This window comes from Thunnus albacares, chromosome 15, assembly GCF_914725855.1.
Source record: "Thunnus albacares chromosome 15, fThuAlb1.1, whole genome shotgun sequence".
Taxonomy (NCBI): domain Eukaryota; kingdom Metazoa; phylum Chordata; class Actinopteri; order Scombriformes; family Scombridae; genus Thunnus; species Thunnus albacares.
This window is the reverse complement of record NC_058120.1, coordinates 23,458,816-23,484,421: the sequence shown is the minus strand read 5'-3', so window position 1 is coordinate 23,484,421 and position 25,606 is coordinate 23,458,816. Positions and strand designations below refer to the sequence as shown.

Here is a 25,606-nt window from a genome sequence, read left to right as displayed (position 1 = left end):
AACCTAATTTTAAATTCTGCAACATTCATTTGGGGTCTGTTCTCACACTTGAAACAATTTTTTCCTGGATTCATTATTTTTAATGTATGTAATGATATATATTTTGTCTAAAAACAAGCAATCGTCTATTATATTACAGTACTAGCTAAATATATACACAAAAACCATATACTTATTTTTTCTGGCAAAAGATCAAAAATCTTCCAAATGTTTTTTCTTTTTGTCTACATTATTTTTTAATATCACCTCCAGACATGTATTAAGACATAAAAATACTCTGCTTGGAACAATAATGTGTGTCTAATATGGTTTTTCCACAAAAAACACAACAACAACTTTAAAATCCTTAAAACGGCATTTACTCCTTCTCCTTCATTAAAAAAAATCCAGAATCTATGAATATGCAAATATTTTTTATATTAAAAGATTAACTGCTGGACACAAGATCTCTATTTCACTGAAAAGTCAATTCTCAGTGTTTGTGCACTGGAGCCTTCAAGTCTCCACATCACATTTGTGTAAATTGAATTTTGGACCAAGATTGGCTTCCAAATACAAATCCTGCTCGTAGGTCCTTAAACTCAGATTTTCAATGAGCACAGATAAACTTCAGCAGATGAATGTAAAACAGCCTTCTAGTGTCAAACTCTGCACATACATCATTCTGCACAGTGAAGCTCCAACATTCAACTGTAGGAACAAGAAGAAAAACATATTTTGAGTGGTGGAGGACTTTTAAAAAATTATAGTATTTGCCAAAATACCAGATATACATTTTTCTGGTGCCTAAACATTATTTCCTGTTTTCTCAAAATAATTAGAGCGTTATGTTAAAACTATTAAATATCCTGCTACTAAAAAGGCTTTTAAAACTGTATCTGAATGTCATATTCAACTTGTTGCTTTGTCTAAATCAAAAATTCTGTTTTTCTTTTTTGTCTACATTATTGTTTAAGTAATTGTCATTGATTGTTTGCTTTGACTTTTTTCCAGGTTTTTTTCTTTGCATTTTTGAATCCTCTGAAATTCACAAATACAGTTGAGGACATAACAGCTAAAGATGAGGAGTAATTAATCTGTTTCAACCACAATTGCATTTAAAACCAGATAATAGGAGTAACTGCACACTGAAGAAAAGCTCCCTTTACTTTATTTGCAACGTTTTCAACTTCGAAAAGAATAAAATCAAGGGAGCTCTGATTCAGTATGTGGGTACTCCTTGTTTTTTTTGTATCCAACACCTGTCCCACTCAGGTTTTGTGGATGCACATATGAATATTCTGTTGCGTTTAAAAACCAGCCAAACACCTGTAAACAAAATATAAGTAAACAGCACATTAAAAACACATTTTCTAAAAAAAAGCATATTTATTAGTTCACACAATGGAGCAGTGCCTCAACGTGACAACAGTAAATCAAAGCAGAATGTGTCCAACTTATTGGAGAACAGATGGGTAAAAATGCAACTTGACTTTTGCCTCAACAAAGGAAAACATACAACCAAAGTTTTATCATGCAATATGTTTTTGCAAACCCCCTTTCTGTTCACAGTTCAGACTTTCCCTTCCAAACACACACACACACACGTACAAGTCGAGCAGCTCCTTGCTGATGGAATGGAGGGGTGTATGGGCACATGTTTACAGTCTGCTGGACCAGAAACTGTAGGCAGCAGAACTGTGAGCCAAGTCAGTCAGTCAGAGAGACGTCTGGTATTTATTTCACCAGTCCGATCTTCTTAGCTTCTGTTTCGTATATCAACAGCCTCCACATTTTTACTATGAAGACTTCTGCTTCTTCATCAAGAACCTAAACACAAACAGCGAGGTTAGACAAATAGCTCATGCAATGAATCTGACTTGCTATATATTAAAGTAACTGTAAATGATTATCTCATCTTTACAGCGTTTGGATGAATCTGTTCATTAATATTGAAGCTAGATGAGGCTGCTTCTGACAGGACCTTTATTCCTAAAATATGTTTGCCATTTTTGCTTTATTGGGAAGAGAAGAGAGAAATTAGAGACCAGATAGAGCCTATGAGGCCATCTTTAAACCTGCATTAATTGATTTTTGGCCACTTGACAGCAGTGGAGCAGCATTGAAACCCCTTATATGGCGAACTTCTTAGCAAAAAGTTGCCTATTTACACATGTATGGAACAACATTATCATTAGTTTGGAGTTGTGTTTCTGGTCACCTGATCAATGTTAAGTCCAGTATTCACTCTTCTTTTAACTCTATATCTGGCTCTTCAGTTGTTAAAATGCTCCACTATGTTCATCTGTTAGGTAACTTCGTTTACAGTTTGGTGCTGCGAGGTAAGTTTATCAGAGCTTTTACACTGAAAACTGCCTGTTGCATCTGAAAACTAACTGAAAGCAGTGAGAGTGAACTAAAACAGTGAAGTTGCAGCTGTATAGCACAAAACAGTCTATAAAACTCTTGAGAGCTGAAGGGACGTACAGAGTCTGGTGATAATTCTCTGTGGGTTCGACGCTACTCTGCACTTTTACAAAGTGGCCAGTCAGCGTACTTTACTGCTGCCACTGTCAAGGTTCTGCTCACCCTTCTTAAAAGTAACTTCAGCTGATGCACTGTGAGCACATTTTATACTGCTCAAAGTCAAATGATTAAAAAAAGGACAATAATTAATTTAAGGTTGTTCATCTGGGCAATGTGACGTATCATTAAGTATGTGTCTTTAGTGTAATTCTATCAACTACTTGCCTAATTAAGAAGTATAAATTTAATTGAAGCTGGCAGTGTCATCACATCAGATTCAAAACGATCAATTTAAACAGACTTTGGCTCTGTGATGCAACCAATTTCAACTTACCATGGCAACATCATCAAGAATACCTTGAGGAGTGCTGTGTGCCATCACCTGGAGAGAAAATACAAAATATTCAGTTAAAATACCACAAACAAGCAGAGAAAATTTAAGGAGTTACGAAATGAAACGAATATATTCAGAAGCCTTCTATTTTCCAAAGAGACCAGCGATTTAAATTACAGGTAACAACAGTCTGAAACTTAAATCATTTAACTGACAAGAGTTTTTTTCATATGAGACAAATCATCACTAACCTTTGAACAGACAAAATCAACCAGAGTGGGTTCCTCTTCACCGATGTATTCAATAATCTTCTTATTGATCCATGGTCTAATGCGGCGATCCATCAGAGTCTACAGAAAGAACAAGAACATCAGCATAAAAAATGGTTTACTTTTCAATTACTGAATGACAAAAAATATGTATGAAGTTAATAAAAAAGATGAAAATCCAAATCTTTACCGAATCAACCATCGTCCAGTCCAGAGGGTAGGAGAAGAGCTCGGGCCTGGCAGTGGGGATCTTCTCTATAAGACTCTTAATGTGCTTGCGTTTCTCCTCTGTGTTGATGCTGCCTTTGGCCCCTGAAATCTCTGCGCCGTCCAGCCCCAAACTCTTATCGTCGTCACCGTAGTCAAGCGGAACCAGTTTCCTTTTGCGGGGCTGCTCGTCAGCCTCCTCATCGTCAAACTTGTTGAAAACACTTTCCACAGTCGCCAGTTTCTTTCGCTTTCCGACGTTGAGCTGACTGGGGCTGTTGGTGGCGCCTGGAGTAGAAAATAAGGTGGAAAACCAGTTGATTCTGGCACAAAGCAACAATGTTAAAAACATTTTGCACACACAGTTTGCTGATATACTCACCCAGTTTGAGACTGAGGCCGATCTTGGGCCGGTGTTCCTCGGGAGGTTGGACCTCGGGGGTGTTCTCGCCTGGAATGATGATGCCGCAGGGAGATTCGTTGCCGGGCGTGTTTGGAGTCGCGTTCCCACTGGCAGAGGACACCGAGGGAGCAGTAGTGATTGGTCGCATGATGGGTTTGAGGTGCGGCTTTGCCTCTTGTGAGTCCTCCCCATCATGATAGTCATCCTCCTCGCCTTCCTCTACGTCGTCGTCTGAATGCGGCTGGGGGCCTCGAGGCGTCGGCTCTGCGGGCCTCGCTGATCCTCTCTTCTCTCGATCCCAGTCCCTGTGAGCCTTCTCCTGGTTTACATCCTCCTCGGGTTCCAGTTTCAGAGGGGGCTGCCGTCTCCGCTCTGCCTCCTCCTCCATCTACCAAAATACCCGACACGTTGACAGAAGACACGAGTTTGAGAAACAGCTCAATTTGTGTGTCAGGAACAGATGCACGATCACAAAAAGGAGGATAGGCAACGCAGAAAGACGGATCAAAGAATAAAACTCGTCTGTCCCTCAAATAAAAAACAAGATAATGTTTTTGTTTATGTGGACTCACCCTCTGCAACTCAGCATCAGGGTCGGGGTGACCTTCAGCTAGAAGCCTCTGTCTGATCTCCTCCAGTTCCTCTTTCTCTCTCTTCCGGTCTCGCTCGTCCAATTCTGTTTCCTTTTCTCGGTCACGAAGTCGCTTCTGCAAAGCGCTGCCCCTGAGAGGACAATAAGAACAAGTGATGTAATGAAAAATGCCAAAAAAAAAAAAAAAAAAGTGTATTCCCAGCACTGATCAATGTCCATAAAGATAATCACCTGTAGTATTTTGGGTCGTCTCTGTCGTCGTCATAATCTTCAAGGAATTCTTTCAGTCTTTTGGCTTCTTTCATCTGAATTTAAATTTGTCAACATGTAAAAATTGTAAGGAAATCTTTACCTATTAGTCATCCAGTCATCTACTTCACATTCCTACATTTTCAGTTGTTAAAACTGCCTGCAGCATGTTTATATAATCAGTGTTGTTCTGTGTATTTTGCTTGAATTAGCTTTTTTAAAATATGTTTTAACATGTTTACTTTTATTCCCGAATCCTGTGACTGTTAGTTTTTCCCATCAATTAAACTATTTAATTAAGAAAGTTATGGTTAACAAAAACTTTATTTCCTAGTACCCATTTGACCCTACTTGCAGTTAAAGGTGGAGTTCTGTCTATCACAATTTATTTATATGTTTTTATTAAAACAAAAGCAACTTTCCATGCTTCTCTATATAATTATCTTAAATCTGTCATTCTAGATATCTAAAACAAATTGTAGTAATTATTTCATGACAATTTGATCCAGGCGTGGTATGCATTCATGTATCTACCATTTCACGACGCCGCTCGTCTTCTCTCTCCATTTCTTTGCTGTAGTCGCGAGCCTTCTTCCTCTCCCGGATCTCCCAGTTTTTTAGGCGCTTTAAGAGGACGAAAAATAATTTAACCATCACAGAATTACACTATCAGTGAATTCAGCCTTCATGTATATTGTATCATTTCTTTTAAACTAATGATAAAACATGACAGGTTTGAGGTGTTAGTACCTCCTGGTATGCAGCCTCCTTGTCTCTGAGCCTCCTCTCAAGTCTCCTCCGTTCATACACGTCCTCCTCATCTTCTTCACGGTCACGTTTTTTATCCTCTCTGGTTCTCTCTCTGCACAAGACGTTATCTATGTTAGTCTGATTTAAACATTATCATTAAGTTTAAGTCATGCATTTATTTATCTTGCTGCACTTTGGCTTTTTACAGTAGTTTCATTATATCACAGTTAAATGAACTGTCACATTTGTATACACTGAGCGTCAGATATTTACTAAATCTAATGCAATCCAATAGAACAGCACTGGAATGAATATATTACCTTTATATATTGAGTTTATCAAAGATGAGATCGCTTTGTCAACTACCTTTATGAACACACACTTTGTTGAGACTGTTTGAGAGGGAACTGAACTCTACAGTCATTTTAGAAGCTACAATTTTTGGTTCTGTTGAATTTTCCTGCATATAATTCAAAAGTTGTTTCTACTACTGTGCATCCCCATTTATGCATCATAACAGAAACTCTGCATATGTCACAGTAAGAAAAAGCTATAAAAATGACTATTTACCATGGCTGCTGGATTATAAACCTGATTCAGTCCACATCTCTGAGTGTTTTGCAGGGATTCAATAAGATGAATAAATAAATACAACATTGAAACTTAATGGTAATTCAATCTGGCGACTGATTTATTACACTGTTGCTGCAAAAGATGTAGGTATCCCCTTTAGAAATTTAATCAAAATTAGACGAGAGAGTATTTTGTTGTGCTGAAAAGACAAGAGTGCTCCAACTTTATAATTTTAAATATCTTATTTTCTAGAGAACTTCTAGAGAAGTCATTGGACAACAAAGACTGTTTAGTGGACTTTTTGTAAAACACATAATTTTGGTTTATTATACACAACTCAAACAGTTTGAGTGGTTTGTTTGTTTAATCACGGCTCCTCTATCAGACTAGTCAGTAAGATGGTTTTATACACAACAACACACAGCAGAGTCAGAATGAGTCATGTGTTTTGAACTGCATGACTGAGACATCGAGTATGACATCACAGGCCTCCCACTGACCTCGACCTGCTGCGGCCCTCGCTGACGTCTCGACTCCTCTCCCTCTCCCGCTCCCTCTCCTTCGTCCTCTCCCGTTCACGGTCTCTCTCCCTTTCCCTGTCGCGATCTCGGTCTCTTTCCCGCTCCTTGTCCCTCTCCCTCTCCCTCTCCTTCTCTTTCTCACGGTCGCGGCGCTCCCTCTCGCGCTCCCGCTCTTTGTCCCTCTCTCTCCTTTCCCTCTCGATCTCCAGTCGCTCCTTTTCTTTCTTTCCTTTTTCCTCTTCGAGTTTCTGCAGGAGCCCAACAGGAAGAAATGGGGGGAAACGTGTTACTACATTTAAAATATTATTAAGACCATCATACTAAAAAATACATAAATACACAGGTTATCAGCACGATAGTGTGAAAAATGGTTTAGACACCCTGGGCCGGACATGCTCACATACTGCCATGAATCATTGCTTTGGAGTGGTTGCCTTCTGCAAGTGAGGACGTCCTCCTAGCCCTGATGTTTCCTCCAGGAAGAGTGGTCTGCTGCTTGAGCAAGTTTAATGAAGATACTGCTCAATTCCGGACACACTTAAAACCACAAATTGCAGTTCATTCTTGAAAGATACCTAAAAATCTAAGGCTATCTGTTCTTATAGAAAGGTGTTACAGCAAAAGTAGAAGTTTAAACCATACACTGTAGGTTTAAACCGTCCACCAGTAAAACGTTTCTGTAATTTTTGGCTCTACACATTTACATTATTGTATTTTTGTTACATCAAATTGTTGTTAGATAGATCATTTCCTGTGCTGTCTACATCATTCAGCCCCTCTCTAACATATACTGATATTGAATTAGCTTTTTTTTTTTCATATGTAACAGGTCGACTCGTCCTCTGCAGTAACTATGTGCTCTATGGTGATCTGAGATTATGCTCTGATGTAATAAGAGGCCATTCCAATAAAAACTTAGCTGTAGGCAAATATGTATCGGTCAAGCCCATATCCGTCCAATCGATGTGCACTCAGGGAAATGCCGAAATGTGATAGACTTGACGTGATGCAAGAGATACTGTATGTTAAAATACATAATGTTTGACCTGATGTAGCACCACTACATATAGAGGTGGTTCTAACTATCTCACACACACACACACACACACACACACACACACACACACACTGCAGAGGAGATTTGAAGTCTGAATACACATTAACTTTATGTACTCAGCTTTATGATTCATTCACTTTAAGGGTTTAATTCAAAGTTGGGCTACTAAAGCTACAAAACACATTTATTGTAATAAAGCACACTTAAAATAAAAAAGTGTCCACCGAGTTAATTTTAAACCATCGGGTCAACAGGTTTACAAACTTCTAACTATACACTCAAGATTACCACTATATAATGCCCTGGTTTGGTCTTATCTATGTGTGCCAAGTGGATTAAAACAAGCTCGAGCTTAACATGGCAAATGGCCCAACTAAGTGAATTACATAATCAGCTGCCGTGTCCCGTGTGGTTTCTACATGGTCATCTGAGATGCAGGGGAGCAGTGCCAGACTGGGAGTTCAGTACGCAGCAGAGTGACAGATCCAGAAACCGGGACTACATTATAACGCAGGAAAACTTTTTTTTGGTCTATAATATATAATTGAAACATATGGATTTTTTTTTTAAATCCATTTTCCAGCATAAAACACTTGAAAGTTGTGGAATGGGAGAAATAATACTACTTATTCTGCTTATATGTTCAGCACCAGTTACCTTGTGCAAAAATATCTTTCTTTGAGCAAAAACTGCAGCTTTGTGTTTGCAGATTTCCAATAGTTTTTTTTTATTTATGCAAGAATATCTGGACATTTCAAAAGATCTGTGCACATGTTGAAGGTGAATCTACATAAACACGAAACATTTACCTCTTTTCCACATTCTAACTAGCTGGCATAAAAATCATGGCATTTTTCAACAGAGCGTTTCGGAGCTATTGGTGTGCAACTTACAGGTGATGAACTACGGTTTCAGTGCTTCTCTGCCCCTACACATCCTACAGGCTACGTGTGGGAGGAAAAGCAGGTCAAATGTAAAAGTCAAAATAAAAACGTCCAAATGATACCTGTGAAGCAATTCATCTAAACATCAATAGCAACTTCTTTTCAAATTCATTGTTGGAAAAAAAGAAAGAAAAAAAAAAAACAGATACTGCATTTCATTTTGGCAAAAGGAAATTAGTGAAGCAGTCTTACCTGTAGGTTGTCTTGTGTGTCTCTCTGGCCTCTCCAACCCATTAAATGTTAAAAATCTCAGCAGAGTCAGACCCACAGTTCAAACAGTCCTCACAAAACCAGTCTTAAGAAAATGTCTACCAGTTATTCATATCCTAACTGGTTTATAATGTTCAAAGAACACTGTTGGAAATGTGGGTCGAACAGCTGATGAGTGATCAACAAAAACAAAAAGGAGGAAGGTGGAAAGCGGTCTGAACTACCTCCTCTACATGAGCTACTAGTTATCTACTAGCTAGCTATTTGTATCTGATGTGAGGGGTTTAATACAGCTGGAAAAGTATCTGTCAACTTGTCTATTAACTCTCTGGCTGAGTTCTGTAACCTCTAATCAACCCGAAACTTACCTCTTGTTCTAATATTCCACAATGTGGAGGAAAATTGCTAATTTAGTTGTAGTACTGCTTTAAAAGTTCATAATTTATTTCAAATATGCACAGGTGGATTGTACTGAGTCGCGAGCCTCGTTGTTTAGTGTGCAGAGTGTTGTTCCTGACGGCAGTTGTTGACGTTTGTATTTTGGTATATTCTGCAATGGTTTTTACACCAGCTCCTCTTCACATATTAAGTGATTTAGCTTTTTTTTTTTTTTTTGGACCCTGAAGTTTGGGTACAGATTATTTATTGACACTTTTCTGGCTCGATTTTCTCAAACTGCTTTTGAATGTCAAACATCAAGGTGCTAACAGGTGATCACAGGACCTCCTTGTATACAATCGCTGTTAATGCTACAATTGAGTGTTCATCCTGATATGATCCCCTGTGTAGCAGAGTTTGAAAACTTTCAGAGGTAACGTCTGGTTCCATGAGGTGTTTACATTGTTGTGTCTCCTCTGTGCAGCAGCTAAATAACCCTACAGTGATTCACTAATACACTCACATTTCATTTATATTCTTCTTCTCTCATTGTTAGACTAAGGGGAGGGGTGGAGTCACAAAGACATAGAACAGAAGGAAAGAAAAGTAAACAAATGTTTGGAAACAAAATCAAGAGAAACATGAGAGGGAAAAAAAAGAAAAAAGAAATATAACAAGAACTTGCCTTGTTAGTCTTCAGACCACAGAGTGCTGTGAAAGGGCGCTCCCTGCTTTAATAATACAGGCTGCAGTTCAAACTACTGCAGTGGTTAGGATCATTCAGTCTGTGTGTGTTCTTCAAACACATAATTTATTGTCTGAGGACCTGCAGAGGTTGACTGAGCTGCCCAGCCTTTTCAGACCTGATTGAGGGTGACAACATGTTATCATCACTGGCAATTTGTCCGTTCTATTTCCAGCACTACTATCAGTGGTGCTTTGTTTCACAAGTCAACATGTACGTGCTAATAGTTTCCTAAATCAAAATAATAAAAAAGGTGAACTGAGAGCCAGTTGCCCCTCTGCAAACCCTCCAGAAGGGAGCGCCCAACATGAATTAAGAAGAAATGAAAGATCATACTTACATCCTATCCTCGCAACTTTTTCCAAAGCTGAGATTCTGAGATTCATCTTGCTCTAGTCACCAAATGAACTCTACCATATTGGTGGGGTTTAATCAATAGATTAGCTTTAGATGGAATTTAACATTGCGACCATGCACTCTGTGTGATGAATTTAGCTTGTCAAGAGCTTCAAACTTTTAGTCTCAAATCAGTATTATGAACAATGAAAACTTTTGCCCAATTCAGAAATACTGACATTTATTATACAGCCACATGAATGGCTGATACATTATTATAATAATTTAGCCTTTAACAGGTACAATAAAATGCATGAATCAATATCAATTACGTCCTATTTCTTTACTTTTTGAATTTCACTAACTGATCTATATATTAATAGAGAACCTCTATGTTATATCTGACAGTAATAGAAAGGTCTTATGGAGGAATTACCTCCATAAAATATAGAAATTTGGAGAAAGATGCATTTCCTGTTGAGGATTTTCTAAGTACACAATGAGTTCTTCTCCAAAACCTAAACTAGAGAGTAATAACAGTAGTTTGATACATTACCTTGTGCGTATCCCGGAATTTACTGATCTCTCTGGAAATCAAGTCTCTCTTGTCATCCTCCATCTCCATGGCATTGATATCCTCCTTACACAAAGGAGAGAGAAAGACAGGAAACAAACACACTAAATACTCAGCAATTACTACAAATACGAAGAAAATATTGCTCCACACAAAGTCTACACCTCAGAAATGATACAAACAATACCTCCTCTTTCTTCTCTTTCCGCTTTTTGTTGCGAGGTTGACTGTCAGGGTCCTGTGAGGGAGCGTTGAGTTCACTTGCATACTCTCGGATGAGGACGTCGATCGCCCCCTTTACAACCTGGTCCCGACGCAGGGTTTCTTCGTCAAGAACCTCCTCCTCATCGTCATCCCCGTTCTTTGACCCACTGCTGGCTCCCTACACGATTAAAAAACAAGCATAATAAAGAGGGAGAAACAAATGCATCTACCCAATTTTAACAAAATTATCAATACAGAAATGTTGATTTAATCTTTTATTCAGCAGGTATATACAGGGCTACGTACGCCATTGGCACTCTTCTTCTTGGCCTTCCACTCGTCTAGTTGGGCCTTAGTCTTGGCGTCTACCTTGACCAGCAGTTTCTTGTCACCTAACAGCAACTCGTGCAGCAGTCTGAGGGCTCGCAGTGTGGATTCGGGCTCCTTATACTCACAGAACCCAAAAGCTTCCAGGAGTAAAAGAAAAGAAAGTTGAAGTTGTTGGGGGTCTATACTTTCTAATAACCATTATAGTACCGCACTAGTGTAGTATCTGAAGTCTCAGGGATGTGTAAAAAAACATGAATTTGCATAAAGACAAGATGGTAAATGACTGGTTTAAATGTATTGTGCCCATTTTTTTTTTTACCTTGAAGTTTCCCGGAGGCACCTTGGACCCTCTTCCAGCTTAGAACAATACCGCATTTCTATATTGAAAGATGACAGAAAAAAATAAACAGTTTAATGTCACATTAGAGATGCTACTGACTAATCAATGATCCATTTACCGTTATAAGAAATGGATTTATCAAGACTGTATTCACCAACAGTACACAAAGTTGGCGCAATGGTATCTATGTCTCCTGGGGACATCAGTTCCAGGGCTGTTTTCAATGGATACCTGCATCGTGCTGTGAGCAACTATTATCAGAACCGGTCATGTGTGAACATGACAATGCAAGTGGTTTTTCCGTATAAACCAATCAATATGGTAAAAGGTGGTGCTTACCTTAATGATGATGATCTTGCAAGTGGTGACTGCTACTTGCAACTCTTAATCTATGCAATTGCTTCTTCTGATATATAATATTCAAAGCTGATCATCCAACAAAATAGTGCGAAAAATGTCCATATATAGACCCTTTTTCTTTTTAGACCAATAAGAGGTTTCAAATGAACAAACCGTGAGCAAGACTTACATCTGATGAAGTGAATACGCTCACACTTTTAATTGTATCAAAAGATTGAGGTAGCATACTTTATGTTTCAACTTGGTGTAGACATCACCTTGTAGTGTGAAACCCTCTTCAAAAACCTGGTAAGTTCGGTGTGGTCCATGTATGATCAACTCACCGCTAAAAGCTGTCTGACCAACATGTCAGATGCCTTTTCGGAGATGTTCCCTACAAATACAGTGGTGGTGGGGCCACTGCTGTCATCTGTGTCCTTGGCTCGGATGTTGCCAGGCTCCTTTTTTGGAGCCATCGGCTTCTGTGCTACAGTGACTGTCGTTGGGACAAGAACCTGCAACAGCAAAAATTACATTTTACATTTTAAGTATCCCTTCTCCAGAGCATTAAATAAAATATATGGCCACCACAAAATGTGCAAACATTTCAAGCAACCAATAATAACTGAACTGAATTCCTAATGTGTGAGGACTGTGTATCTATTTGCAGGTCATGCAGCACAGCTGATGCTTCAACTGGCAAGCGGTAGGAACTACTGTTTCTAACTCACTGTGGGGGTGGGGGTCACTACACCCATGTGAACCGGGATCATGGGAGTACCTGGAATAAAAAAACAAAACAAAACACTCAAACCTCTTATCGTGGCATACAACTAATCACAACCACAAAAAAAAGAAACTTTCCACTTTCAGCAAATAAATGTGAAAACAGCCCTCTAGTGTCAAACTCTGCACATATATCATTCTGCATGTTAAAGCTCAAACATCCAACTGAAGGAACAAGAAGAAAAACACATTTCACAGTGGAGGGGGACTTTTCAAAAATCACACACAGGACCCCCCTAGGTTTATTTACAGACACACAGTTATCACAGCTGTTCAGCCACACCAGTATTCAATACCTGGTGGGACCGCTGGTGCAAACCCTCCATACTGGGGAGGTGGGATCCTCGGGGGAAGCTGCGGGATGCCAATCTGCTGGCGGTTGAGCGGAGGAGGGTATGACATCCTGAGGAATACAGGAACCTATGGAGGAGACAGGATGTTCATGAGGGTCTTTTACACTTATATTAGGTAGTGTCGAGTTCATTATAGTGTTGAATTTAAACACAGATAGCACAAGTGTGTACTTATGTTGCCAGCTAAGCCAGGTGGGACACCTGCTCAGTCCAAAAAGTAGACATCCATCAACCATGTTAGCTGCCTAAATTAGCTCATGCTAGCGAGCGAATACTCTGTGGCCTTGCTAGTTCACAATAGCTAAAGCGGTCATTTAAGTTACGGATTTACTCACCAGTGTAGTCAAATATGAATAAAAACCAGCAGCTAGTAATACTGTGGGTTATGCGAATACAAGCCCATTAAATACAGTAGACGGAAAAACGTAACGCTAGAGGTTAGCTTTAAAAATTATCACCGGTGCGTTCATGAACCCCTGGATACAAATAACTGGGACCTTTTCTTTTCGAAATGAATCATGGGATATCACAGCGGACCTATGAGGCTTTTTGCCCGAAGTTTAGTCTCTCAGGCAGGATCTGAAACCGCTGTCTCGGCTCATGATTGGTCTTTAAAGACCCTTTCCACTCAAAAATGTGTTTTTCTTCTTGTTCCTACAGTTGGATGTTTGAGCTTCACTGTGCAGAAAGACGTATGTGCAGAGTTTGTCATCTGCTGAAAGTTGAAGTTTCTCTGTGTTCATTGATAATTTGATGTATGATGTAGAAACGTGAAGCCTCCAGTGCACATACACTGAGAATGGACTATACAGGGAAGTAGGAGGCATCTTGTGTCCGCAGTTAAACTTTTAAAATGAAACATATTTGCATATCTATAGATTCTGGATTTTTTTTAATGAGAGAGGGAAGGAGTAGATGCAATTCTAAGGATTTTAATGAGGTATTTATACAGTGTTTGTGGGAAAACATATCAGACACAGATTATTGTTCCAAGCAGAGTATTTTTATGTCTTAATACAAGTCTGGACCAGACAGTCTTATAGCGAGTAATAGCAGCAGTGGCAAGAAGGCTGAGTGTACGCAGTACACAGGATACTATACAGCAGTGTAAACAGTAGTGATTTAAATTCTGTCAATAAATTTTAAATATATTACTTAGATTAAATTAAATAGACTTATTTTATTATTATTATTACCTTACTTTTGCTCTATTTTTATTCTTTATTCATCTATGTTGTGTTTGTGGGAGCAAACACTTAGAAATATTCTTTGTATGCTTGCATACTTAACTAATAAAAACAGATTCTGATTCTGATAATAATTTATGTTAGATGTGTTTTTTTTTCATTTAAAAAATATCTGGTTAGATATTCTTAAAATGACATCTACTGCAAATATTTTTGATTGCAAAAGTTTAACTGCTAGACACGAGATGTCTCTTACTTCACTATAAAGTCCATTCACAGTGTTTGTGCCCCGGAGGTTTCAAGTTTCCACATCACACTCGTGATGTAGCTCAAAGGTATTTAGCCTTATAATATTCTCTGGTCTGTTCCTCACCCAGCCACTGTGCAGTGTTTTTTGAATGTTTTAGCCCATTACTATCCACTTTACATTGATGCTGACCATTTCCAAAGCACACCCAGTGTTTTTTCCACACCTTTCAATGATTTCAAACACTGAACTGGTACTGAAACTGTTTGTTGATTAAGTTATAACAGACAAGAAACTCAATAACTGATTAATTGTCATTAACAAAGCTAAAGTACCACATGTTCTCTGGTGTCAACTTCTCAAACTGCTGCTTTTACATAATAATTTATTAAATAACCTTTGGGTTTGATACTTTTTGGTTGGACAAATAATATAACTTGAAGATATTCAATGGGAACATTATGATTTATGAATTTATTTTTTGCTATTATCTGACATTTTGTATATTAAATAATTAATCTGAAACACAATGAACAGATAAACTATGAAAATCATTGGCTGCAGCCCAACACTACGCATCATGTCTCATTTTATTTTTGCCAGTGTACCTTATTTTTGCATGATACTTCAGTACAGACTTAAAAATCATTACCAAGCAACATGTAGACAACAATAACAGAGGACGTCATTTTTCACTAGGATGGATAAATTCAAAGTCTCTGCAGGTCCACTTTCATAGCGAAATGAACTGAGAAAATATTTGTCTAGAAGATATTAAAAACCCTAAACATGGCTTGGAAACTACATAAATATAAAATTATAAATTATTTATTATACATATTATTTGGTTGATTTGTAGTAGGTTCGTATCAGAATAAGAACCAGGTTTATTGCCAAGTAGGTTTGCACATACAAAAAAATACACAAAATCAAGTAATCTTAATAATATAAAGAAGAAGTGTAAAAATGTAAAATGTATTCTGAGAAAAGCTGAAAAAGTTTAAATTTTGTTATTTTTATTTATCTTTTATTACACAGTCTGGTAGTAGCTAGGAATCCGACGGAGGGCAGGATTTATACACATCCTGGAAGAAAGTTTTGCCTGACAGGCAGCAATCAGGGAACAAACATTATAGGTCACATATTATTATTATTATATTCTCAGTATTCTCCGTTTCAAACACTTGGTGGCGCCAGATTCATTGCTTTAGTTTGTAACGAGAGCTCTCCAATGACTTCATCACCCCAGGTGATGTGTTCATACATCGGTTTGTAGCTCTGGGCTGCGTCACACATACCGGCTGATTACGTCAGAAGAAAAATATGTGTTTTATGTGTCGCTTAGCAACCGCTGTGTTAAGTTTATGTTCTATAACCCAAAGTTAACTAACAAACTAACTAACTATTGTATGTGCTTTTACAGTTAAGTTAAAATCAATTTTATTATATGTTACAATAATATATCAGTGTTTGTTGTTTTAGACACTGTATATCTGTTTTTGTATCGTTTATTATGTGTATTTTTGCAAGAACTGTGCACACATTGTGTCCTGACAGAAAAAAAATCAAACCATCAGTGGGCTAAAACATTAAAAATGAGATGGATAATGGTTTTCATCAACGCCAATCACACCAACAACAGACACTGCAACAGGCAGTGGTGGGATGTGGCTAAATACATTTGTTCAAGTACTGTACTTATGTTACATTTTACATTTTAAGGCACTTTAGTTACATGTCTGCTTTTTTATGTTAATTTACTCCACATGAAGAATACTCCATACAAAACAAATGGCCTTATAATACCTTGCACAGTTATAAACAACCCAGCAGTATATAAAGTAGTTCAAATTAGTTTCAACTTGACCAGATAAACAATAAAATCCTACTTACACATTAATGCATCAGTATAACAACATTCTTATAAACTAATATAACACTCAAAGGGACAATTCTTCTGCATAATGAATACTGTTATTTTGGATTATATAAGTATATTTTGCTGATAATACAGTACTTTTATTTAAGATTTTGAAAGAATAGGACTACTACGGTTTACCATGTGATTTTATTGCTTATTATATGATGATTTGGGGGCTACACTTTTTAGTAAAATATCCTTAATTTCTGATGATTTTTTTGGAAGAATTTTTTTTTTTTTTTAAATTGAGCTGTGCTTCAGGAAGATCACCTTTTGTTTGGCTGATTTTATGTGTAGAGAAGTTTTGTTCTTGTCTATGTTGCCTATGTTGACAAATGTTTCACCACTGTAACTGTGTTCTAACGTCCTGTAAGTACATGTGGGCTGGACACTTGTATGTACATGACATAATAACTAAGTGACTCCTTTAAAAGGTAAAAGGTCTGAATACTGGAATAGACACACGTTATAACGGGTAGCCAAAGATGTAAACACATATATTTGCTTACATCTGACCTGAAATCTGATATGTTTTGGTCGGAGCTATGTGGACAAACAACGAGGCCAAACGCTGTAACATAAACACTCGGCGGCGTCTGTGGAAATTTCCACCTGGATGAGACTGCGGTACATCACTTCCCAGCAGGCATTTAAAAAAAACCTCCTAGCCTACGTCAGTCCACAGGTCACGCCCCCCTAAACGAACCCTCTATTTCGACAGTTCCTATTGGCTAACCAGAAGGTGTGTCATCCACCCTGACGTCAGACGCTATATATGAAGCAGGGCGTTCTGCTGGCAATAAAAGCTTATAACACATTGTAACGCTCAGCATCACTGATAATTACTAACTGCTAAACGAAGCTTTGTGTTTTGTATGAATAAATTAGGGCGTGATCATCTCTACCGCTTATCACAGTCTTCCTACCCGGTAGCTCATTAATATTAATTGGATTTACAGGCAATAAGACCGACCCTCTGCACCAACGCGGCCACATTCAGCATCCCACTGAGGTTTCATCAGACTCTTTGTTCGGCGGCTGGAAGAGTCGGTTTGATTTGGACTGGGCTGATTATATTTTCAGGGGGGAAAGTAAAAAAGGAAAAATGGCTTTGAGAGGATCTCTTTCTCGTCTTCTCCGGACTCAACTCAGCCACACTTGCCAACAGAGCAGAGCTCAATCCGTGGCTGTTCTGGGAGCTCCCTTTTCAAGAGGGCAGGTAAGAAAATCTTTTTGGTAACATTACTTTTTTCCTCCCCCTCGTTTTCAACAGTTTCAACACTCATTTAACTGCTTTCTCTTGTGTACTTATGTATTTATTGATTGATTCATTGACAGAAAAGAAGAGGCGTGGAGCACGGTCCTAAAGTCATCAGAGATGCGGGGCTCATCGACAGGCTTTCCGGGTTAGGTAGGTGACGGGATGACGGGGGACAGTAGTAGAGCAGCGCAGCGGCGTTATGTAACATTGAATGGGTGTATCCTGCAGGTTCAGATTTAACGCGTACCTCCGGTTTTTCAGCCAGCAGTCCGTTACATCACCGGCTGACCGTAAATATCAACATCAGACACGTAGCTTAGGAGAGGTTATTCCCGTACGCATGCTTTGGAGAACAAAGTGATCTCTGCTGTAGTCTACTGTAAATACAGTACGTCTCCTAAATATCTCATCATAGTGATAAAACAGAACAGGATAATGACTAGAATATCCACTGAATAACCTTGTTTTGTGTATTTTTTTGCTTTCAAGTAGTTTAGTGGCAGAATAAAACCAAACCAGACAATGATGCAACCCCCTGCTGAAATATTTTGAGGATGAACTATGGCGACTACGTGACTGAGCTCCATTCGGCGCGAGAACAGCTATTAAAGCGATGCCACAGAGGGACAAGAATAAACATAGAGTGACTTGGGTCACTCAGTGAAACAACAGACACTGTGGTAACTCAACATCATGCAAACTGATGTATTTTTTCTCCATTTGGGGAACCACATGTCTGGTTTAGTCGTTCTTGTTCTCGCACATGCTCGGACGGGCGCAGGAAGAGAATGGCTGATTTATTTCCAATGTGTCGTCACCGCAGACAGACTCACTCGCTACTGTAGCACTACTTTTTATTTGGTTTTTGCCGACAGCAGTGGCTCTTAAAGTGGAGTCCAGTGACTCCTTGAGGGGGTGCCCATCAAAAAGGGGAATCATTTATTTTCACTATAATTCCATCTATAAGTAACACAATGACAGAATGTGTGACTATTTTGGTCATGAGTTTCATACACTTCCTTTAATAAAACATCTAAAAAGCAAAAATCTTATCAGATGGGGGTCTGTGGTCTAATTGGTGGTGTCAGTTTAAGGGTACTTGACATGAAAAAGTTTGAGAGCCACTGTCCTTACAGTATTCAGCTGGAAACAGGGGTCGCTTTGAGGCTGAAAGAGGACACCTCAGGCGGAAAGAATGCCTTCTTTATTACAGTCACCAAGGTTTGCATTGTGTTTGAAATTCCAGGGCCACGTAACAAGAGGAATGACCTACAGCAAATGCAGAAGTCACGGCAGGAGTATTGTAAAGATAGCCTGCTGTGTGGGTGACTTAAAATACCACTAAGCACATTTAAGGTCACTATAAAGTCAGCCTTACATACTGTTTATCTGTGGTACAGACACAGATAAAGTCATTTTTGAGTGCCAAGAACATACTGTACATTAATGTAGTGCCATAGCAGATTAAAAAAAATACAATTAGGTTCAATAAAGTCAAGAAGGCTTTAACTATTGATTGGTCTTTTCTTTTTCAGTTTTTATTTGATTAAGATAATGACAAATGCATATTACTATTATTAAGTTAGTCCACACAGTTTTGTGCCTAAAAGAACATCCAAAAAGTCTCCACACAGGTAGGACTATCTCATAAAATAGTAAGATAATATAATAAGAAAATAAAAACGCCATAGGCTATGAGGAGCAGCAAGAGTTTACAGACAAGGGTGTCTGTTGATACACGAACATATGAAATCAACTCTGTTTTCATTGCACTGGCTCCCTTGTCTCCTTCAGGACTGATTACAAAGTCCTGCTATTCACATAGAAATGCATGAATGGACATGCACCTCCCTACCTACAGGAACTGATCACACCACAAACCTTCACCCGCACACTCAGATCTGCCAGCAGCTCGCTCCTCCAGGCCCCCAGTACTAAGCTCCGCACCATGGGGGGGGGTCAAGCCTTCTGCTCTGCTGTACCACACTTGTGGAACAGACTTCCTAACCATCTGAGGGCAGCACAGACCCTAGACTTTTAAAAAAAAATCTTAACTCTTATTACTGTGTGTTCTATGTTATTAATATTGTAGCACTTGCGGTACAAATTAAATGTATTATTATTTTTATTATTACTACAGATGATTAAAATTAGGCCACTATAAGGTTGCTATAAATACCCTCACTATAGAATATACCACAGACTAAGTCTACTATCATGACTGATATAAATATAATAAGAAAATGACAGTAATTGTTGGTGATATTTTAGTCTTGCGTACGTTTTCATACTCTGGATAATCTTGGTGTGTGATATTTAAGGACGTATCAGTTCCTACGTTGAAGTCAATTAATCAGACCCAGAGAGTTATAGTACCTGCCAAGTAATCTGACCACGTCTGGTGTCCCATCAGCTTATCAGCTGTCAACAGATGTTGCGTAACAGGCTCGGCCCTGCCCATCTTCACACAGGGAACATTTTTCAGTTGGGAAATTATTTTGTATCCTGTAACTGACATATATTTCTGGCAGAGGCCACACAGTTACCAGGAATGTGTTGTACTGAATGTACTGTAGTGTATGGCAGTCAAATGAATTGAATACGCTCCATAAAATTATCAAATATGTTCAAATATATTTAGAGTTATGTCCCAAAATTTTAAGAATACAGTATATAAAATTTTTAAAAAAAAACACTCTCTTTAAAAAAAAATTGTGATAGGCTAAAATGAATACTGGTTACACTGATACAAAAAGTAAATGTGTTTCCAGAGTAAAAACAATCAGTTAGTTATTTACTAAAGAAAAATGTGTTTTTTGTCTATCCTGGCACATCTTGAAACTGAAGAACTATTCTCACACTAAGATATCATAGATCTGACAATCCTAGATTGGAAATCATACATTATTGTTGCTTGTTTGTTTTTTTTATTTCAAGTGTGATTTTTAAACACTTTTATGACATGGCAAATTACTTTGTTGCTTGTTGAGAACTAAATGGAGGTTAGGTATAATTATACATTGCTTTAAAGTCCCTTCTATACAATATTGGAGTTATGACTATTTGGTGTAGAGCTAAATTTAAAAAAAAAAAAACTGAGAGGAAAAATTGAAATTATAGGGTTGTTCTATTTTTGAATTTAAAATCCTTGTCCAATGTCCTTAGTTTGCTGAATTTGAAGGCAGTGAGCTGACTGAGTGTCTCCTTCCTGATGGCCTGATTTCAATTTGGCAGCAGTTAAAAAAGATATACAGTAACTGCCATGTCACTAGCTGAGTCAAAGGTATGAAACCAAATCTGAACTGAACTTAATACCACATCGTCTTGCAATCCTCACACTCTCAGGGCTGGTGTCAGTCTGTACAAACAGTTTCAAAAATAAATTCATACATATAATTAAATCAATAATTGTTGGGATTTAACTGCAGCAATGAGTACAGTACACTTAGCAGCTATAATCTTGTATTTCAAAGTAAATGGAAGCCGAACTTGCAGCCTGTAACTGCTATAACAGACTTTTTGATTTGTCTTGCAATAGATGCCCACGATTGCACCAAGACATGGGCTATTCCTGTCCTGTCTACGAATGGTAACGAATCACATTGGTTCTCTTTAGATCAGCTGAGTAGCACTACACTGCCATCAAAGCTGACACTGCTAGATAAGCCCCTGATGCGGTGGATCACATCACTTGTTTACCTCGCAGTAAATTAAGTGGAAACTTTTTGGTCTATACTTCTGTAGCCACCTGGCACAGGGTGAACTGTAGTGACTGAAATCTGAGCTGAAGTGTGAAAGGGAACGAATGGAAAGTGCTCCGTCACTTATGTTCCACTGGCATTGAATGACTCAGCCTCCTCAGACTGCAAGGTAGACAGATCCATGTCAAGTCATGCTGTAGAAGCTACTGGTTATGTTGTTTTTTCAGCTGAAACTGGCACCTGCAGTTTTCAAAGTACAAATGTTTCTTCAGAGTAGAGAACAGGATGGAGTCCTAAAAATGAGATGGTACAGACTCAAGATTGCAGGTTCCTTCCATGCAACAGTCAGTGTGTGTCCTGGGATAAAACATTGAATCACTGTGCAGTCATCATAAAATAAAAGGGTGACTAAGCTAACTGTCTTAAAAGCATAAAGTGCCTAAATTCATGGCAGCTTGCTCTTATGTTCTTCAGACTACTCTGTCCACGACTTTGGAGACCTCAACTTTCACCACCTTGAGACGGACGAACCCTACATGGATGTGAAGTTCCCTCGCACAGTGGGAGCAGCGAATAAGATGCTGTCTGGCGCCACTAGCAGAGCTATCGGTGCTGGGCACACCCTTGTCATGCTTGGAGGTGATCACAGGTAACCACCCTGAAATCATGCAATACAACCAAAGTGTCCAAAGCTTACTTTATACCATTTTACCATATGTGTTAATGCTACACCTCCCTTGAAAACCAGATATTTATATGACTGCCTTTCTCCTTTTACAGCCTTGCTATCGGATCAGTGGGAGGCCATGCCGAGCAGTGTCCTGACCTGTGTCTCATCTGGGTTGATGCTCACGCAGACGTGAATACGCCCATGACTTCACCGTCAGGAAACCTCCACGGCCAGCCTGTGGCCTTCATGCTCAAAGAGCTGCAAGACAAGGTGAGAAATATTTAAGATCCTCTTCAGACATGTTTTAATATATATATAAAAATTCTCCTTTGAATAAGAATGTGTCTGATATGAGTTTTCCACAAAAAAAAGCTGTTAACTAGTTTAAATGTCTTAAACTGCTGAACATAAGGGAGCTCCTACGTCCTTGTAAAATAAATTCTCAGTCTATGTGCACTGGAGACTTCAAGCTTCCATATCACACTTATGTAAGTTACATACTGGACCATAATTGGCTCCAAACTAGGTCAAGGTCATAAATCAGGCTTGTAGGTACACCGCTTACATTCAGATTTAAGGTGAGCTCAGAGAAACTAACCTCCTTCAGCAGATTCATTTGAAAACAGCCTTCTAGCATCACAGGTGACAACCAGAAAAAAAATGAAGGTGCACACACTGCACCATGTATGCAAATATTTGGCTATAAATAGGTTCTGGAACAAATAGTTATGTTAGTTTAGAAACATGTTTTAGTCACCATTTTAGACTTGAAATGCATCTAGAAGGCCGTCCTTCATCACTAAAGAGTTGAAAGTGCAAATAGTAGGTGAGCATGAGGCTGGGGGTGTCCTGTAATTCCAGTGAAGTGAAGCTTTGAAATCAAGCAGTAAAAAAAACATTAATATCTTTTGAAATCAGTTGTGGAGCGTTTCAGTCAAATACATTTTACTTGACTGACATCTTTTTATTATCTGGTTTGCCAGGTGCTTTTGACACACTAAGAGTATGAGCCAAGGTTAAACAAACGTCCAGATATCAACTGGTATTGGGGGTTTTTTCTGTCCCTACCTGCATATAAATTTCATATTACATTATCTCTGTCTGTCCACCACAGATGCCAGATATTCCAGGGTTCTCCTGGATGAAGCCATTCCTCTCCTCCAGGGACCTGGTCTATATCGGACTGCGGGATGTTGACCCTGGAGAGCAGTAAGTAGATACTATAATTTTTTACAACTTTTACCATATGTGGCTTATGTGAACCTAATTTTCCAACATGTAAGCAGTGTAAAAACTAGTTATTGATGTTTTTGAATTTGATTATTGCAGCCAGATTCTGAAGAACCTGGGTATCCAGTACTTCACCATGAGGGATATCGACAGACTAGGCATCCAAAGGGTCATGGAAGTCACTCTTGACCATCTTCTGGCAAGGTATGTTTAACAGTTTTGATATTTATTCACTATTTAACGTGTTGACTCCAAATGTTTTCCAGTGTTTGATTTGAAGTGAACCATGTATTCACACAAACTTTCTCACCTTCTTGAACAGAAAACAGAGACCGATCCACTTGAGCTTCGACATCGATGCATTTGACCCGTCTCTGGCTCCCGCCACAGGAACACCAGTGAATGGAGGTTTGACCTACAGGGAAGGGATTTATATCACAGAGGAAATTCATAACACAGGTACAGACGAGTACACATGTGTTCTCAACAGCCTCTAGAGATGGCTTCATGCTGCTTTTAGTTTCTCAAAATACACTAAGATTAAGTTTTAAGTGCTTTTATCTTCATATTTGTGTATCTAACATGAATATGTTGATGTGCAGGTCTGCTGTCAGCCATGGACTTGGTAGAAGTAAACCCCATCCTGGGGGCAAGCCGTGAAGCTGTGGAGGCCACCGCTTCTCTAGCAGTTGACGTCATTGCATCGTCTCTGGGGCAGACGAGAGAAGGCGCTCATGTGCCAATGGATGAGATTCCCTCTGTGAAGAACGACACAGAGAAACTCCGCATCTGAGAGTCTAAAGCGAAGCTATGAACTTTATCAACATCCTCCCTGAGCATTCCGCAATTTTGAATACAAGACTGCAAAGACTGAATCTAATAGTTGCCTGAGTTTGGAAGTGTTTGTTCCCATCGTTTCACTGTATAGTGTAATGTAACCATGAAATTATGTCTAGATTCATAAAACTATGAACAGGCTTTACAGATTTGCGGTAAAAAGCCTTTGACATAATTTGGAAACTACTACACTTACTGATGGGAAAACTTTTCATTTCAACTGCAATACTAAATTATTTTAGCTCCAATATGTAATAAGTGTTAGAGGACATGACTGGCACATATTTATTATATGTTTGGTTTACAAGAGAATGAACCTGCTTCAGAGGTTCGTCCAGACTTCTGCGGACTCTCAAACCTGTTTTGTGGCTGTGCCAGTTCGTAAAAACTAGTAATAATGTGTTTGCACTTTTGGACCAGCTGTGGTTACTGTATTTTCTTTAGAGTTTACTTTTGTATTTTAACAAAGAACCCACTAGTATATGTGTTAGAGTTTCTCTACGTATAAACATGTTCTGATTACATCAGTATTATTTGGCTTGAAAATGGTTAATATTTAGCTTTGATTCAAATGCTGGCAAAAAATGCTGGCAGTTATTAGCATAATATAACTTGAACTGATCTAATGCTTGGTCTATATTTGACTTGATGTGGCCACTAAATGACTACTGTCCTTGTAATAAAGAGTTTATATTTTGGTCTTCCATAAATGTGATAACATTTTTTGTTCATGTGTAAAAGTGACTTTATTTTCTCCTTAGTTTAATTTTATTCTAGAGGTATAACAGTTTAATTTCTACAGGAGAAATCCATCATTCTGGATATGAGGCTGTAATGTTAAATATGTTCAAGATGTTAGTTTAGTGAGTTAGCATACTAACATTTACTGATTAACACTAAACTAAATGAAATGAAAAGTCAAGGGACCACCAAAGTGATTGCAATTCACCCTGATGGGGGCATGAATGTCTGCAGTTGCTGAGACATTTCAGGCAAAAGCCAAGAATATCAACCTCACGGTGGCACAAGAGGAAAAGTCAGGGGATCAATAAGTCATGAGTATTCATCTTCTGGGGACCATGAATGTTTGTGCCACTCCATCTGGTATTTGTTGAGATATTTCACAGGATAAGTGAAAAGTCCAACCTGCTGGTGGCACTAGAAGAAACATCGGGGGACCACCAAGGTTATTACAATGAATCCTCAGAACACCATGGATGTGAACCAAATTTCAGAGCAAATCCATCCAGTCGTTGAGATATTTCAGTCTGGACCAAAGTGATCAACCGATTGATGTCCATCCAGACGCTGACGGCCATGCCAGTGTTGAGGCTACAAATACTGCATGTACTTGGAGGAAATCATGGCCATGTTTTCAGTTTTATATAAATTGTTATTAGTGTTGCTGGTAACACATTATTAAATATTACATCATTTCCATGAGGTTATACAGCCTTAGTATTTGCCCTTAGCGTGTAGTAATGACACCAAAAACATTTGCTTTTTGGTTTAGTTTTTTAGGGGAATGTGACGGCAACATTTACAGTTTTACG

The 25,606-nt window shown here is 38.6% G+C and overlaps 2 protein-coding genes across 3 annotated transcripts; one reads left to right on the top strand and one right to left on the bottom strand.

Annotated features, from left to right (window-relative positions):
- Positions 1-1,355: 1,355 nt before the first annotated feature.
- rbm25a (RNA binding motif protein 25a) lies at positions 1,356-13,504 on the bottom strand. Of its 2 annotated transcripts, none has more exons than XM_044374591.1 (18): positions 13,335-13,504; positions 12,943-13,066; positions 12,592-12,641; positions 12,205-12,375; positions 11,501-11,558; positions 11,158-11,318; positions 10,835-11,029; positions 10,630-10,713; positions 6,383-6,651; positions 5,310-5,421; positions 5,094-5,183; positions 4,542-4,615; positions 4,291-4,441; positions 3,698-4,106; positions 3,299-3,603; positions 3,091-3,189; positions 2,840-2,887; positions 1,356-1,809 (listed from the first exon to the last, which is right to left on the bottom strand). In XM_044374591.1, the coding sequence occupies exons 2-18, from the start codon at positions 13,046-13,048 to the stop codon at positions 1,717-1,719; spliced, it is 2,475 nt and encodes an 824-aa protein (XP_044230526.1). In that variant the 5' UTR covers positions 13,049-13,066; positions 13,335-13,504; the 3' UTR covers positions 1,356-1,716. The 2 variants fall into 2 exon arrangements, with proteins under 2 accessions (XP_044230526.1, XP_044230527.1); XM_044374592.1 differs by having other exon boundaries at positions 10,630-10,710.
- Positions 13,505-17,161: 3,657 nt separating this feature from the next.
- On the top strand, positions 17,162-24,763 carry arg2 (arginase 2). Its single transcript, XM_044375388.1, has 8 exons — positions 17,162-17,573; positions 17,693-17,765; positions 21,791-21,965; positions 22,097-22,256; positions 23,101-23,195; positions 23,316-23,420; positions 23,539-23,675; positions 23,819-24,763. The coding sequence occupies exons 1-8, from the start codon at positions 17,460-17,462 to the stop codon at positions 24,007-24,009; spliced, it is 1,050 nt and encodes a 349-aa protein (XP_044231323.1). The 5' UTR covers positions 17,162-17,459; the 3' UTR covers positions 24,010-24,763.
- The last annotated feature ends 843 nt before the right edge of the window (positions 24,764-25,606 follow it).